The 16,677-nt window shown below is 34.0% G+C and overlaps 1 protein-coding gene across 1 annotated transcript in view; it reads right to left on the bottom strand.

The window, feature by feature from the left end:
* The window catches only part of LOC149796456 (sodium/potassium-transporting ATPase subunit beta-1-like), a 29,280-nt gene extending 14,740 nt beyond the window's left edge, over positions 1–14,540 (bottom strand). The window contains exons 1-3 of the mRNA XM_089961162.1: positions 14,154–14,540; positions 10,380–10,487; positions 8,328–8,515 (exon numbers count right to left, since the gene is read on the bottom strand). Of these exons, the coding sequence (XP_089817288.1) occupies positions 8,328–8,515; positions 10,380–10,487; positions 14,154–14,472 (615 nt within the window). The 5' untranslated portion in view covers positions 14,473–14,540. The remainder of the gene's footprint in view (positions 1–8,327; positions 8,516–10,379; positions 10,488–14,153) is intronic.
* Positions 14,541–16,677: the final 2,137 nt, after the last annotated feature.

The following is a 16,677-nucleotide window of genomic DNA, read 5'->3' as shown; positions in this document are numbered from 1 at the left end:
GCATGAAATCTGCTGGTGTTATCATTCATGTACATCAAAAGGGATGGATGGATGAAAGTGAATAAGAGACCAGGTACACTTCTTAAGAAACCTTTAATACTTGTCTGCAGACATGTTTCGAGCACACAAGATTGACGAGGTCAAAAAGGTTGCCAAAAAAATGAAAACTATATTAGCTGTAACACCCATACATGCCAAACCTACCCCCCTGCAAAGTATAAGCATAATTATTGCTCTTATAAGTGGCCAAAAAGTGTAATTTGGGTGTAAAAAGTGTAAAATATATATTACATACCAGAATTATAGCACATATGAAAAAGAAACTTATTAGTACTAACCATGTATTGCACCTGGTCAAAATTCTTGTCACAATGGGAAAATCCATATAGATTATAACCAGAATACAAACATAAAATATTCTGAAAGATTATTTATGTTCAGCACTCACTTCTACTAATCTAAAATGTGCAACTTTTGCCGAATGATCATAAACTGGAATTCTGCAACAATCGTGATCAGAAGCTCAGAGTGTTGCATTACATTACTCTCATATTCTTCTGTTCAAGTTTGTAAAGAGGTGTTGATTTGTCCTTTTTTGGTCTGACATGTTTTGAAGTTTGAAAAGATTCACCATCTCTAACACTTTCCGTCATATAATATCCACAACTCACAACGTAAAACTTTTCACTTAACATCTGGTGCCATTTTCTTTAAAAACTATAGACTGGTTCACTAACTACTTACCTTATCAATAAAATGAATTTGTCAGGCAAAGTTCACATTTGAAGAAACCCGTGTTTTCTTGGAAATGACTCATATAGAGTTGTATAAAAAGCGAACAGGTACTCTTAAATAATCTCATGCAGCAGTCACCTTTTAAAGAATATTCTCAAATTTACAATAGTGGAATTAAAGAGATGATAATAAAAAAGACAAAAACAACTTTTTATTGCTTTATTTTCATTTTTTTTAATGTACCAAAAAACCATAATCTATATACAGTCTAGTGTTGTTGTTTTAGTAGGATTTAGTGCCATTCAATAGGCTATACATGGTGGCCAGTATTAATGATGGAGGAAGAACCTGGGAAAACCCCGGAAAGAACCACCGTCCCACGAGAAGCTACTGGCAAGCTTTCTCACATACCTACATAGGCTGAATCCGAGACTCAAACCCATGCAGACAGAGATGAAATGACAGTGATCCGTTATGGAGAGCGCTTTAGACCACTAGGCCACTCGGGGCCCCAGTCTTGTGTAAAATGTAATTTGGTGAAAAAGAGTATAATCATTATGCCAAAAGTGTAACGGTTTGCATATATGGATACCTGGAGGGTTAACAACCTCTTGAGGTCTGCCTAAACAAGCTGTTTAAAGACAGGTTACAAAAGATGTGGTCTGAAAAGGTTTGTTCAGTCGCAGTGAACTCACAAAAGGAAATTTTAAGAGGCCAGACAGCGACTTGCCTTGTTTTTGACCTCTTCCTTGGGGCAGAGGATAGGACTATGAATACACGAGACATGATCAAGTCAAGATATACAGCAGGCTAAAGCTGCATGAAAATATACTTTCACTGGTTCAAATGTTATACTTGCACATGGACCGGTGATTTATCTTTTCCATGGCTGTGACCTTGACCTTGAGACTAAAGTCATAATACAGTTTCCCCTGCCTTGCTATGGTGGGGCAGGGAAGGGTCTGTGTATGACATGCGACACATCTACCAGACATGAAAAATGGACAGTTTCACCAAATCTCTCAAACTCTCACAAAGTTTTGGGCTGCACAAGCAAATATTAACTGAAGGATGGATGGATATAGCATTAACATAATTTTTCCTGAGTTAAGATGGATGTAAAAATGTATCAATGGTCACATCATAATTGAGTATGAGACCAAAGTGTTCTTGCCTTGACCAGAGAAATGATATAGAACACTGTATGCAACACACATTATGTATCAGTGTATACACATTCTTCATATCTTAAACAGCTTCAGAGCTACAGCCTGGATACAAAACTTGAATACCATTAACATTTATGATAACGCTATAAAAGTGGCATATGAAACATACCCAACCCATTTTTTAAACCATCATAAGTAATATCAGTTTTAAGAGCCTGATTGTGATAGACAGAAAGTGCTCTACCAGGAAGGAAGGTGGCAAGAAATGTAACCCAGTTATCACGAGGCCATTTACCATATATAGTATGTTGTTCAAAATAATACAAATATGCACCTAAGTCTTCTGTTTCCTCCCTAAATATAGGCATTTATCGTTTAATATCTTTTCTTGTCTGGAATTCGAAATACTCTTGGGACTGAACTTGGGCTAAATTTAATCTGATATTTTCCAATTCAAGTTCCTTATCTTTCGATTTCATTTGTCTCTGAATTCCTTATCTCTATGGGTTTTATCTGTATCTCTTTTTCTTTAAATACCATTTGCCTCTGGAATTCTCTCTTCATTATACAATAATCTCTCCTTCTTTAGATCCTCTGTTGCTTCTAGTAACAATAATCTCTTTTACTCAGCATCCTCTGTTGCTTCCAGTAACAATCTCTCTCTGCTTCCTCTTTCACTCTCAGTAACCCTTTCTCTAAGTAATCACGAAGTTCTTCCCCTCCAAACTTAATGCCTTTCCCTCATCTATAAAAGCCTTTCAAAATTTAGCACTTGCCATCATGGTGTGTGTGTGTGTATGTATGTGTATATATATATATATATATATATATATATATATATATATATATATATATATATATATATATATATATATATATATATACCTCAACAGTTGTGGGCAAGATTGTCAAGGGAAGTATATTTTAAGTCAAGTGATACCTCAACAGTTATGGGCAAGATTATAAAGGTAAAAGATTGTAAACAGATGTCTTGATACTTGTTATCAGATTATAACTGTAAAAATATTCATCTTGATACTTGTTATCAGATTATAACTGAAATTATTTATTTTGATACTTATCAGATTTTAACTAAATATTTATTTTGATACTTATCAGATTATAAATGTAAAAATATTCATTTCACATTTCCACTAACAGCACCTAACAATCACATCTGATGACTTGAATTTCATTGACTCTCATGATGATTTCCTCTCAGACAAGAATGACATTGAAGAGTCTGAAATTTCCATCTTAAAAGTCTTCACTATTTCAACAATGTGATGCAACTGGTAACTGGCATCTCCTTTAGTTGTCTTGAATACTACTGTCTTTACAATCATGAATATTAAAGGCAATCACTGATAAGTCTGGTCAATGATCTGTACTCACTACTGTGTGTGATCTGGATTCTTAACGCAAATTTTAAAAAATTTCAGTCATATCAGTATGATGTCAGCAGTGTGGGAGTTTATAGTAAAGTCTAGCATTGGGGCATCATGCTGCAGACATGTAGCATCATGTTCCACCCAGTCATATTATCCTGAAACCATGCTGACCAGTCCTAACACTAACCTCTTAATGCTGAGTGCCAAGCAAGGCAGCTGTAGTACCCTTTTTATAAGTCTTTGGTATGACTTGGTGGGGTTCAAACCCACGACCTCCCGCATCCAAGGTGGACGCTCTAACCACTAGGCAGCTGGAGCAGGTATGCACACTACTGGCTTTAAAACTGTTGTCTTGACAACTTTTCCCACTGATTTTGAAAAGAATAGGTACATCTTAATATAAATGTCCAATATTCATCAATATATTTTTCATCACCTAACTTCTACATACAGATCTATCTTACCAATAAATTTCCATAAATTAAACATATTGCACATAACAGTATGTAATATTTCTGCACATATAAAAATATGTAAAAGTATCATTTTACCGATTCAAATTAAATTTCTCACTCTTTCATTCCAATCAAGCTATACTCAGTAAATCTTGCTGAAACATATTCAATATCAATGAAATTAAACATTGGGCTTTTATTAAAATAGAATACCAGATCTGAATTCTTTTTCACATATTGGCAGTGATAGCAGTGCACTACAGGGTCTTATGCCATATTAACAGCAACTTTTACATCTTTTGCTTGTGAGCATTTGCATTAAAAACATTGAATCTACCTTCTGTTTGAAAAGTCCTCATAAATCAAAAAATCAGATTGGTTTGCCTCCTTATACCATCTTCTTGCGCACAAAAATTACTTCCAGTGATAACTGCCAACTATTCCAATTGATCCTTTATTTTTTCAAACTATACCTTTCAGGGACAGGAATGAGTACCCAGGAACTCAGGTACCCACGTGTTCATAATTACCTTGGTAATAAAATCAGCTACAAGGTACTGGGCTAGTTCATGTAAAAACAAAACAAAACAAAACAAAAAGAACTAGTTTCCAAGATCAAATGAAAGATTATATCTTTCAACACAGGAGTGAGCAAGAAACAGAATAACAAGTACATTTCGAGGCTCATGTCATATGACTATGGCTGCTGCACTCTTATCCATCATGGACCTCCAGCTACTGATAATATATTTTCGATGTATGTGATTATTTGGCTATGTATGTCAAACAGTTTCCCTATTTTCTATTTATAGTAACTGTATATGACATACTTCCAAGAAAACAAATATTTTTCTTGAATTTGAAACCACGTGTCACTGAGTCATTATAGTTTTGATATACACTTAAGTAGCAGACCAGTACGTATTGAAAAAAACATGGCACCAAATATTAAGTGAAACAGGCTTTTTCCATGTAACTTGTGGATGTTATGCGAGTAAAAAATGTTAAAGGAGATTTTGTTAAACTGAAGAACATGTTGCATCAGGAAAAGGACAAATCAATAGCGCTTTACAAATTTTGAAAGAGGAATTCGACAGTGATATAAAACAGCATTCAAAATTTGTGGACTTGACTTTACAACCCTTCAGTGAAAGTTAAACATGTGATGTAGACTAGTTTAAGTGAATGATGTGTATAAATAATTTATAATTTTGTTTTGTGTCTGTATTTTCATACCAATTCACATGGATTTAGCCGACTTGTGAGAAGGATTTTAACTAACTATAGATCCAGGTAAGTAGCCAAAAAAAATGTATGTTTTTCAAACAGTTTTCTGTAATTATGGCATGTAATATATAGATTACTCTTTTTATGCACAGACTGCACTTTTTTGCCACTCACATTACACTTATATTTAATGAGTGGGTGGCATGTACGAACTTACAACAAAACAGTGCAGGTTCACATTTAATACAATTTTTCATTGACTGGGTACCAGGATAATCAATCATCAGCATCAACGGGTACCTGGTTGACTTTTCCTAAACTTATGACATCTTTAACTCATTAAACCCCGGAGGTTTTTGTCGTTTTCGCCTAAAGTGCGAGTAGGAAACACATTTTGTGGGCTATTTCTAAATACATCCTAATACATCAACTTCCAAGTGATTTCCCATTAACCTAATGCCTAGTTGTGTTAGAAACATAATTTTTCATTGGCTAATTTGCTCGTGCATGAGCAGAAGGGTAAAAGTTGGAGTCCTTTTTTTTGCTTAATGGACCCATCATTTTCATATCAAGACCACTCTTTATTCCAAATGCCCATATTATCCTACTTTTTGCAAAGGTTCATCTGTCTGTGTGCAGTTCAGACCAGTCTGCCTTAGAGCTGAGGCCAAAAAGTCTAAAATCCGAACACAAAATCAGATTCCAACTATGGGCAAATTTTGGGTGGACAAAATTGGGTCCAAAAATTAGGTTTCTCCCTCTGTATTTTGTAGTGCAACTAGAACTTCCAGATTATCTGGTACCATTGTAAAAGCTACATCTGTCTACCTTTCTATAATACCACCCACTTTAGTGTACCATACATGACCTTGATGCCACAAAGCTCGTCAGTAGGCTACTACCTCCTGCCACGTAAACAAGGCGCCAGGTGTTAATGAGTAAACAGAAAAAAAGGTACACAGAAATTTTCAACACAATCATTCTCTCCATTGACTATCAAAATAAATATTGGTTTAACTTGCATCACTTATTTTTTGTACCTCAGGCTGCAGAAGAGTGAAGGATGACAAATGTCCTGCTTGGGGCCAAAAACCAGAATGTTCAACTAATACTGGAGTCAAACTTGCAACTAACAATTAGAACACTACTTCTTTATTAATTAAAGTTACAAATGCTATTTACTGACTTTCCTGAAATGACAGCTGCATCAGAAAAAAAAGATAATGTTCTTTTCTTCTAAGTCTAACCTTTAGACATTTCTTCACCCAAGGACCTTTGGACATGTATTTTCTTTAATCAGTGCTTATGTCATCTTAGAAGGTAAACATTTTCTATATTTCAACACAAATTATGTTTTTCTTTGGTTTTTCTCAGTTAAGATTAAAAGTGACCGATAACTAGTTGGTTTTTCTTAGTTCTGCTAAGTCTAAAAGTGACTGATAACCAGTTGGATTTTCTCAGTTCCGTTAATTCTAAAAGTGACTGATAATTAGTTGGTTTTTCTCAGTTCTGTTAAGACTAAAAGTGACCGATATCTAGTTGGTTTTTCTCAGTTCTGTTAATTCTAAAAGTGACTGATAATTAGTTGGTTTTTCTCAGTTCTGCTAAGTCTAAAAGTGACTGATATCTAGTTGGTTTTTCTCAATTCTGTTATGACTAAAAGTGACTGATAACTAGTTGGTTTTTCTCAGTTCTGTTAAGACTAAAAGTGACCGATATCTAGTTGGTTTTTCTCAATTCTGTTAATTCTAAAGTGACTGATAATTAGTTGGTTTTTCTCAGTTCTGTTAATTCTCAAAGTGACTGATATCTAGTTGGCTTTTTTCAGTTCTGTTAAGATTAAAAGTGACCGATATCTAGTTGGTTTTTCTCAGTTCTGTTAATTCTAAAAGTGACTGATAATTAGTTGGTTTTTCTCAGTTCTGCTACTTCTAAAAGTGACTGATAACTAGTTGGTTTTACTCAGTTCTATTAATTCTAAAAGTGACTGATAATTAGTTGGGTTTTCTCAGTTCTGTTAAGTCTAAAAGTGACTGATAATTAGTTGTTTTTTCTCAGTTCTGTTAAGTCTAAAAGTGACTGATAATTAGTTGGTTTTTCTCAGTTCTGCTAAGTCTATAAGTGACTGATATCTAGTTGGATTTTCTCAGTTCTGTTAAGACTAAAAGTGACTGATAATTAGTTGGTTTTTCTCAGTTCTGCTAATTCTAAAAGTGAATGAACAATAGTTGGTTCTTCTCAGTTCTGTTAAGTCTAATAGTAACTGATAACTAGTTGCATATCTTGCAAACTAGTAGATATTTATTGTCTGACACCTGTTGGCCTAATAATAAATAACTGTTCTGACTTTGCTAAACATTTTCTGAATTACAGTTTCTGAACATATTGCAGTTTAGCGTACCAAAATGTTGCATTATTACCTAACTTACATGCTAGATATTACATACATCTGATTTCTCCCATATTATTTCTCCAATTTTTAAAGATTTCTTGTTGGATATTAAATTCGGAATTTTTTGCAAACATATTCAGTATTTTTCCCAATCATTTCTGTTTTTTCTGTCAATTAATGTATTTATTATTCTTTCCTCATTTTCATATTTCATTTTTGATGTTAGATATTTTTGAATTTTTCAACCAATTTTTCATGTTTTGCTTTTCTTCATAATATTTGAATTGCATATTAGTGTTTCTTGAACATCTTCCATAAAAATTTGCCACATTTCAGTTTTCTGATTTCTACTTATAAAAGTTTAGTTTCAATATAGGATGTTACATACTGTTATTTTTCAACCATCCGCTTATCTTTCCAACACAGGTTTGCTGACTGTTTACAACTTTACTTTAATATGTTGTTATAATTTTCATTCTTAATAAATGTTTTTATATTTCACTTTCACCTTCTATTATTATTTGTACAAATGTCAAGTCCTTACATTCAGTTTCATTTCATTACTGTCTTTCTTGTGGAATTATTGTTTAGGCAATTGTTGTAATGGTTGACTGACCCTTCTATAATTACATTTTACCTTCCACTTAACTTTCTTTCCTTCTTCCATGCAACTGTGTTTGTGTCCTCTACTGGTACCAACATTATTCTTGTTTGTAATTAGTGTTTTTAGTACTCAACAGGATGCATACCTGCACCAAGCTCTTTAACTTTGTACTGTGTGCAAAAAACCTAATGCATAAATAGTACCTATCAAGCTCCTTCAACCCCTTCCGCTGTGGTAGTTGATATGAAACACACTCATAACTGTTGCCTAGAACCAAGGGAGAATAGTAGACATTCATTCAGGCTGTACAATCGGATAATAGCTAACAGAAGTGAGCTAAAATGCAGTACTCACCAATTTCAGAACAAGAAGTATGCATGGGCGACCCTCGTTGTAACCGTACATATTAATGTGGTTACATTCTTCACCCAAATCTTCCGCAGTAAATCTGCAAACTTTTCCATCAGGCAGAGGCTGGGTTGTATTCTCAGTGCACACAATGTATCTGTTAGCATCATGCATCTGTGGTACAGGACTATAGTCTGAAAGAAAACAGAATAAATTTTTTACAACAAATAAAAATGCTGAGTTCCATCTTTATAATGCTGTCCATGGATGCCTTAACAGTGAGCCAAGTGGTAAGTAAGAGCATGTGATGGGTATATTCCAACTAATCTGTACCATAAAAGTGCCTATGTACAAACAACTTTAAGGTATTCAGGCATTTGATCAAGCAACTTGTGAACAGCTTTCCTATTCTCCCTTTAATTTCCTTGCAGTATAAAAAATGGATTCTTTCAAAACTCAGGACCAACATGGAGGATTACATAAGCACTGACAATCATTTTCAGAATGAATCAAATGAATGGTGTTGCGCTGTATAGCAATATGAATTAAGTTTAAATCATTCATGAATAAAACAAATTCAGTAAATTTAGCAACATTATAAGATGCTTAAGTGAAAATTCAATAGGAAACAGATGCAGACATCTTTCGACATTCTGTTCAGAACAAACTATTCTCCCTTTATAACTGCCAAGTCATGTTTTAAAAGAAAGTAACTTTATCATCAAAAAGATTAACAACATGGAAGAAATTTCTAAGGTGTCCCAACACTCGAAGTACAAGAAAAAATTGCTATAACTTTGTTTCAAATATTACATGGCATGAAAATAAATTCTGGAAAATAATTAAGGATGTTCCAACTTTTATTGTGTCTCAAGACTTAATGTCATTATGCTTATCAAAACCTCTCCCTCTCCAATGAATCAAACCCCTTTTCAAAATCTATACAGAAACAAAAGAATCTTCCTCATTTCTTCTAAGGGCTGTTCCATTTAAACATACATGGTACCCAAGGAAGGCAGTTTTTTTAAAATATATGCCAGACAACTTTGATTTCACAGAGTTTAAATTAAAATGATAAGAAAATTATAAACTGTATCTATGGGTGAATACCCTACATTAAAAGTGCCTTCCCTGGATCCCATGTATGTTTCACTTGAACATTCCTAAAGATATTTTTGTATTTAACTGCAGTCTTAACAAAGTCACTTATCAGATGCAACATTATCTCATTAATATGCAGGGATCTTGATCATTAATGGACACATCCAAGACCATGATGAGCTTGTATTTCAAGCTTGACCAAAACTGGACAAGAAACAGGACTTCCAGATGGGTAACAAAATCAGCTAATGAGATGCAAGAACATCTCATTAATACTTGTGGATCTCATACATTACTAAACTCACCCAAGATCTTAAATGATTTAAGCATATATCCCAAGTTTGACCACAATCAGATCAGAAATATGGCATCAAGAATAATAACCACTTCAGCTTTTCAAACACATAAGTATCTCATTAATATGTGTGGAACCTGTTAGTGAATCTTGATGTCTCCCATCTGGGTAACAGGCTCGGCCAATCAGTTATAAGATGAACACACTAGTATAAACAGATCAAGCTTATTATCAAACTCGTCCAAGATCTTAAGGATATAAACATACATTCCAAGTTTGATCAAAATCAGGATCAGTAATATGGCCTCCAGAGTCATAACAAGGGGAGCCAATCATGTACAAGATCTCATTATTAATATGCACTGATCTTGCCCACTATCGAAGTCATCCTAGATTTTGATAATATAAACCCATATTCCAAATCTGATTGAAATCAAATCAGAAATATGGACTCCATAATGTTAACAAGCAATTGTTGATGGACAGACACAGGATCATACTATAATCTCCCTTAGCCCTATGGTCAGATGATATCATGCATGCCAAAAACAAAGACTTATTTTTAAAATGCTCTGCAACACCAACTTGAAATTTTAATTCGTCTCAGAAAGAATCATTATTATGAATTGGTAGAGTTCTCAAAGGTCATTTTCCACCCTTACCATGCATATGGTAGTCCAAATTATCCACATAAGGTTTGTAGGAACTTGAAGATGTAGGGTCAAACTTGATAAATGAGCTGCCATCAACTTCAGGGTAGAAGAATAAACCTGAAAAAGGATAATGCACACATGATATATATATCAACAACTGTATTCAAAACAGCTAAAAAAACAAGCCAGTTAAAAAAGAAACCTACAGTCAGGAACAAATTAAAAGTTCATGTTCTTTGTGACTGCTGGAAACTTAATTTAGCAACTCATCTGATTAAGCACTGCATTTCATGTTGGGGAAAGCTGTCATTAGAAATATTATGTTCTGAATTAAATTATTTACATTCATAAATATGAACTTTCTAACATGACATTAATTGAAAAGGTCAACAGAATATGACTTCATGTCATTATTATGACAGAAATTTTGAATTTGATTTGACTGCTCGAAAAGCGCTTAATATTTCTAAACCAATTACTGTAGTACTAGATTTTACTCTAGTCCAATGAATAACTGAAGAAAAAATAACAATATATTTTCCATGTTTCATGGTACAGCATGCTGACTTGTATGCGATCAGAAAAAATACTGCCAACACAACCCTTTATATTGGGCTTTCCAACATAAATTCATATTCTCAGCCTAGAGATAAACATCCACACTAAAATATATATAAATTACCATTAGGCAAAATGGTTTACTTTGAATGTTACAACCAAAATGTCAACTGATCAGACTCATCCAAAATGACCATGTACATATTATGAACAATATATAAACTAAAATTGTTACTTTCATTATCACAAAGAGCCCATCTAAATAAATGTGACTGGTTTACAAAAACTCTCTCTCTTTAGATGCATGTGAGTTCTATCATCTTAAAATAATAATAGACAAGAATCACTAAAAAAATAGTAAATTTTGATTATGCTGCAAAAGATCATATTTCAGTACTAAGGCAACTTTCTGGCATGTTAATTGGATAAAATGGTATAGAATTTCAGTTACTTTTATTAACATTACTGCTGTTTATGCACAACAACATAACATGGATGATCACTTCTGTTCCATAATGTTACAAGAGACTGGTTTTGATGTCAGTCATAAACAACCATCTTGAAGGCTGAGAAAATACTGGTGTTTCCTTGCTGAATACATTCATTTTAATGTATTTGCAATTAAAGATAAACAATTTATGCTAAGTCAATTTGCTACCTGTTTAAACAATTCTCATCTACAGCAAGAAGCATCCCGATTAACTTAAAAAACTATGATCAGGTACATGTTTTACACAATATAATAGCAAGTGTGCTGTGTGCAAAATGAATGTCAAGTGCAACTGTTTAGGTTTATGGTAAAAATAGAATCCAATGTTTTACTCACGTAATGGTGAAAGCGGATGGATACGGACAGTTGGTATGTAAATTCATAAATTTGTCAAATGCTGAATGTATATGAAAAGTATCCAAGTTTTATTTATTCAGACAAAATATAAAATTACTCCACAATGCACATCTTACTGTTTAATTTACTGCAAGTATTATGAAAGGGCTAGTTGTTGAACATCACTTAACCTATCAGACACATGCATCACATGTTACAGTTTGCTGATAAAAATTTAATTTTTTTAATTTATCTTTCCAACCATCAAGACCATTTTTACGGGTTAGAAATCAGAATACACAAGTTTTTACCAAACAGCTTTAGTTTTATGTAATTTCAATATGAAAAAAGGCATTGTACATAAATATTAGTTTTCAGATTAAGTCAAAATTACCATAGGTGGCCAAATTTGTCAAGAAAGTTGGCAAATTAAGAGGCAATGAAAAATCTGAATATAAAATGTTATCAACAGATGTGGTGTAGCTGCTTCCAGCTCCACCTGTAGGTGTGATGAGGCTGTACCCTACTTCCGATCTCTGCAGCATCAAGGTCATTTAAGATACACCAAAGTCAGTGGTATTACAAAAAAGCAGACCGATATAGCTCTAAAACGGTACCAAATAATCTGGATGTTCTAGTTACACTACAAAATACAGAAGGAAAATCCTAAGTTTTTGGACCCTGTATTTTTTTCACCCAAAATTCGCCCGTGGTCGGAATCCAATTTTGTGTCTAGATTTTAGACCTTTTGGCCTCAGATCTAAGGCAGACCAGTCAGAACTGCACACAGACAGGTGAACCTTTGCAAAAAGTAGGATAAGGTGTGCATTTGGAATAAAGAGTCATCTCCATACGAAAATGATGGGTCCACAAAAAAAAAAAAAAACTCCAACTTCCTTCTGCTCATGCGCGAGCAAAATAACCAATGGAAAACAATGTTTCGAATAAAACTAGGCATTAGGCTAATGGAAAATCTCTTGAAAGTCGATATATTAGGATGTATTCAGAAATAGCCAACAAAATGTGTTTCCTACTTGCATTTCAGGCGAAAATGACAAAAACCTCCAATGCTGAATGAGTTAAACAGAGAAATAAAGTTTTGTTTGTCCGTCCTTGTGACACGAGTTACATTTACTACCATATTAAAGTTTTAATACCAATTTAATGGAACATGAAACAATAATGTATCTTTTCTTGTTTTGTGCTAATTGCAAATGTCAATAAAATCTTTTTTTTTAAAATGTTTCATATGAGAATATTTGTTAATTCCTAATGTTTTGTTTGAAGTTGTTACTAGATGGATTACGAGCACATGATAAATGGACACATTTTGTGCACATCTTCATACAGATGCTGATGCCAATTTTATTATGTAGTTGAAATAGAGTTATGATAATTATTATCTACAAAATAAAAGAAATCTAACAAAAGAAATATCTAATTTGTCCATCCTGTTATGTGAGATAAGTAAATGACTGCAATTATGTAACAAGCAATATTTTAAATGGAAAACATTTAACTTCCAACTGATATTTTATTGATTATAGGATACAAGATCATTGATCCACAACTAATTTGATCTAAAAATATATGAAAACAGTTGTGGAAGTTCAATTACAGCAATCTTGGGGCAACTGCAATAATTCTGTAATTTACCAAGGATAACCAGGGACGTTCAGAATTTTTCTACCCCATATTTACCCCAGAACAGTGAGTACCAGGATAATTTTCTGGAAGACAAGATAAGCTGCATCAATATGTACCTAAATTTTCATGGCTGATTCAATGTCCTATTTATAATTGCACATTAAGCATACAGAGCTTACCAAATGTACAGGAAGCAGGCAAGTTTATTTTATCTGTTGGAAAATAACTCTCACTCATCTGACAGGCACTGTAAAATTCTGATGCACTGTCATAAATGCCAAGTTTTTATGACAACACATCTCTCAGTGATGACACTTGTTTACAATGGTAAATGCCGATTCACACAAACAGCAACATTTGTCAAAACTCCTATCATGAAATGTTGGTCAACTTAACTTAAAACACATCCATTTGCTTGTGTGAGAATTTGAATTTATTCGAGAGAAGAAAAAAAATACATCTAAGTATGCAAAGTCCGCCTAAATCAACAGGATTTTAATTTGTGGAAAAGCTTCGATATGTGCTGCCAAGTGTGCGAGATATTCTTTAAAATTTGGACGCTAGTTCCAATGAGTCAACATCTGAACATGCTACACAAGGTCGTTATTTGGGCAGTAAGACGTAGCACCAAAAAACATAAATAACAATTAACGTGATATAGTCTGAAGATACCTTCCCGTTTGTTAGTAACCCCAACCCCCACACCGATTTACAACTATAGTCTTAGGACTATCCGCATGTAGTTTCCTCACCATAGTTTTTATTATTTGTCGTTCTTTCGGAAGTTTTGTTTTTGGATGAATCTGTATGCATAGCCGTGATGCCAATTATAATCACAAGAGTCAAAAGAGCCACCACAAGTCCGGCTATTAAGAAAAACAGAGTTTGGCGGTTACGTATTCGAAGGCACGCAAGTTTGAAAACAGTGCGGTCTCGCCGTCTGGGATAAATGGTGTGGTCGTGGTAAACACCAGTTGAATACGCATCCATTTCTGGTTCGAATTCATTGTCAGATTGGCTTGCGAACTTAACGCTGTCTGGGAACGAAACCCTGTCGTATTTCGTTGACATTTTTTGACGAAACGTTGAAAAATGATGCAAGAAAAATTCTAAATCCGTTTGGGTCACCTGTCCTTGCAAGTATGTATGAATAAACACAACGAACTAGAGTAAACCGGAACGAACGTTTTCACACCTAAACAAAATATACAGTATATGTATGATGTTCAAGCATTCTTTTAGGAACAAGTAAGAAAAATACGTGCTTTGACCTATATAAGGATTATGCTACATTAGTGATTTTTATTTTATTTTATAAATTTGGTAATATATTTTTCATACAGTAAATTAGTGACCATTATTGGATACGAGAAAATGGGACGGGTTAATTTAAAAAGAACAATAACGATACAAGGATGAAAATAAAGTAGAAACCATTTCTATCTGACTGGAAATAATCATACTGTTCATGCTTTATGTAAATGTTGCTGTCCATCGGGTGGGGGGGGGGGGATATGTTACTATCAGTTAATATGTTATGTGATTCGCGGCTTTTCAAACCAGTTATACTCAGTATTGGAAAATTTTAAATATTCTGCTGCTTATGCATATCTGTCATTTGTTGTTTGTTTGTTGTTGTTTGTTTTGTTCGGGTGGGGGTGGGTGGGTGGGTGTTTTGTTTGTGTTGTTTTGTTTTGTTTGTGTGGGTTTTTTTTTTCTTCTTTGTTTTTATAATGGTAATATAAGCGATTATCCATTTCATTCCACGTGAAGCCTGCGCATGATCCAGTGTTATTTAACTATTTGTATTATGTGTCAGTAGATTTTTTATTAATTATGTTTCAAACTAGAACAAGTTAAAAACATTAACTCACGCGCGCGCGTGTGTTTTTGTGTGTGTTGGGGGGTCATAATTGGATTTAGTTTTGGCTTCGTTCCGGTGTTTTGTTTTTTTCTTCTGTAAAAGATGCTTTCCGGTTCGTTCCGGTAATTCCGCCTAACGTAATTCTATTGCCGCCTTAATTTAATTAAATTAAAGAAGAAAATAATAATAATAATAATAATAATAATAATGAGGACTTTGTATAGCGCCTAATCTTTAGAAGCTCTAAGCGCTTTACAACATTAGACAACACCTATAAGATAAAAAAAACCATAAACAAACAGCAGCAGAGAGGGCGAACAGTCTCTAATTGATTCACCCGTATTTCACCAAAATAAGCCCTCCTGGAAAATCGCAACAAAAAAAAAAAAAAATCGCGATATCCCATTCTATCACTGATAAGTTTTTCTATTTGCGATACTTCGAAGGAAAATACGCGATTTGTGTCGGTGCCAAGTTGGAGGCAGCACCCACTCTGCTGCTATAGATTAAAAATTGTATCAAGACCAACTCAGTATCGTTTTTGAGGATCATGTATGTTTATCGTTATAAATCCGTGCGGGTTTGACTGAGCATGACTAAATACATTTTTGAACTTGTTTATATCCATGTCACCGCTACACCAGGTTTGATGAATATTTCTCAGTGTATGTGTATCAACTCCATTAAACACAGTAAGAATATTACAATTATCCGTGATCACTTTTGGTATTTGTGTATACCGCTGAGTTACATAAATCACATCAGTGTTTTTGTGCCTGCCTCGAGAAAATATCCGAGCAGGGTTTGATTGTTTATCAAGCATTACATCATCGTACACTACTAAATTGTTAACAAATCCATCAATGGAATCAATACTCGGCGCTTCATTGATATCAGTTATAAAATCAATAACATCATCATGCCGCTCATTTAACGATCTTGCGTTTTCATTAAAATCTTTAAGTACATCATAACAACACTGATCATCAAATGATGGTGTTACCAAATACAACTTATCCCACTTCATCCACTTCATTATCAAACTGAGTAGCAGTTGTGTTTTACCCGATCCAGATGGACCTATGATAATCATACGAACAGAGTTTGGTAGCATCGGATGATGCTTGACTGATTCTCGTTTTCTTGTTGCAGAAAAGTCAGTGATTTCCATGTTAAAGAAATATATAAAATAATATGGATTTATAGTATGTGAAATGCAGGACACGTACCCCAACAGGTGATCTAACAACTATTACAACAACAAAAAAACAGATCAGCGGTTACGGGTAAGTGTGAACGATGCGGTACAAAGAAATTTAAATTTATTCCCGCTGACAAGTCAGTGCAGTCGGGTTTTTAAAAAAAACGAGGAGGTGATATTGCAGTAAAATTAACAAAATTGCCGGGAGCTC

This window comes from Sinohyriopsis cumingii, chromosome 6, assembly GCF_028554795.1.
Source record: "Sinohyriopsis cumingii isolate HCF-2022 chromosome 6, ASM2855479v2, whole genome shotgun sequence".
NCBI lineage: Eukaryota > Metazoa > Mollusca > Bivalvia > Unionida > Unionidae > Sinohyriopsis > Sinohyriopsis cumingii.
The sequence above is the reverse complement of the archived record's forward strand: the minus strand, read 5'-3'. Positions and strand labels throughout refer to the sequence as shown.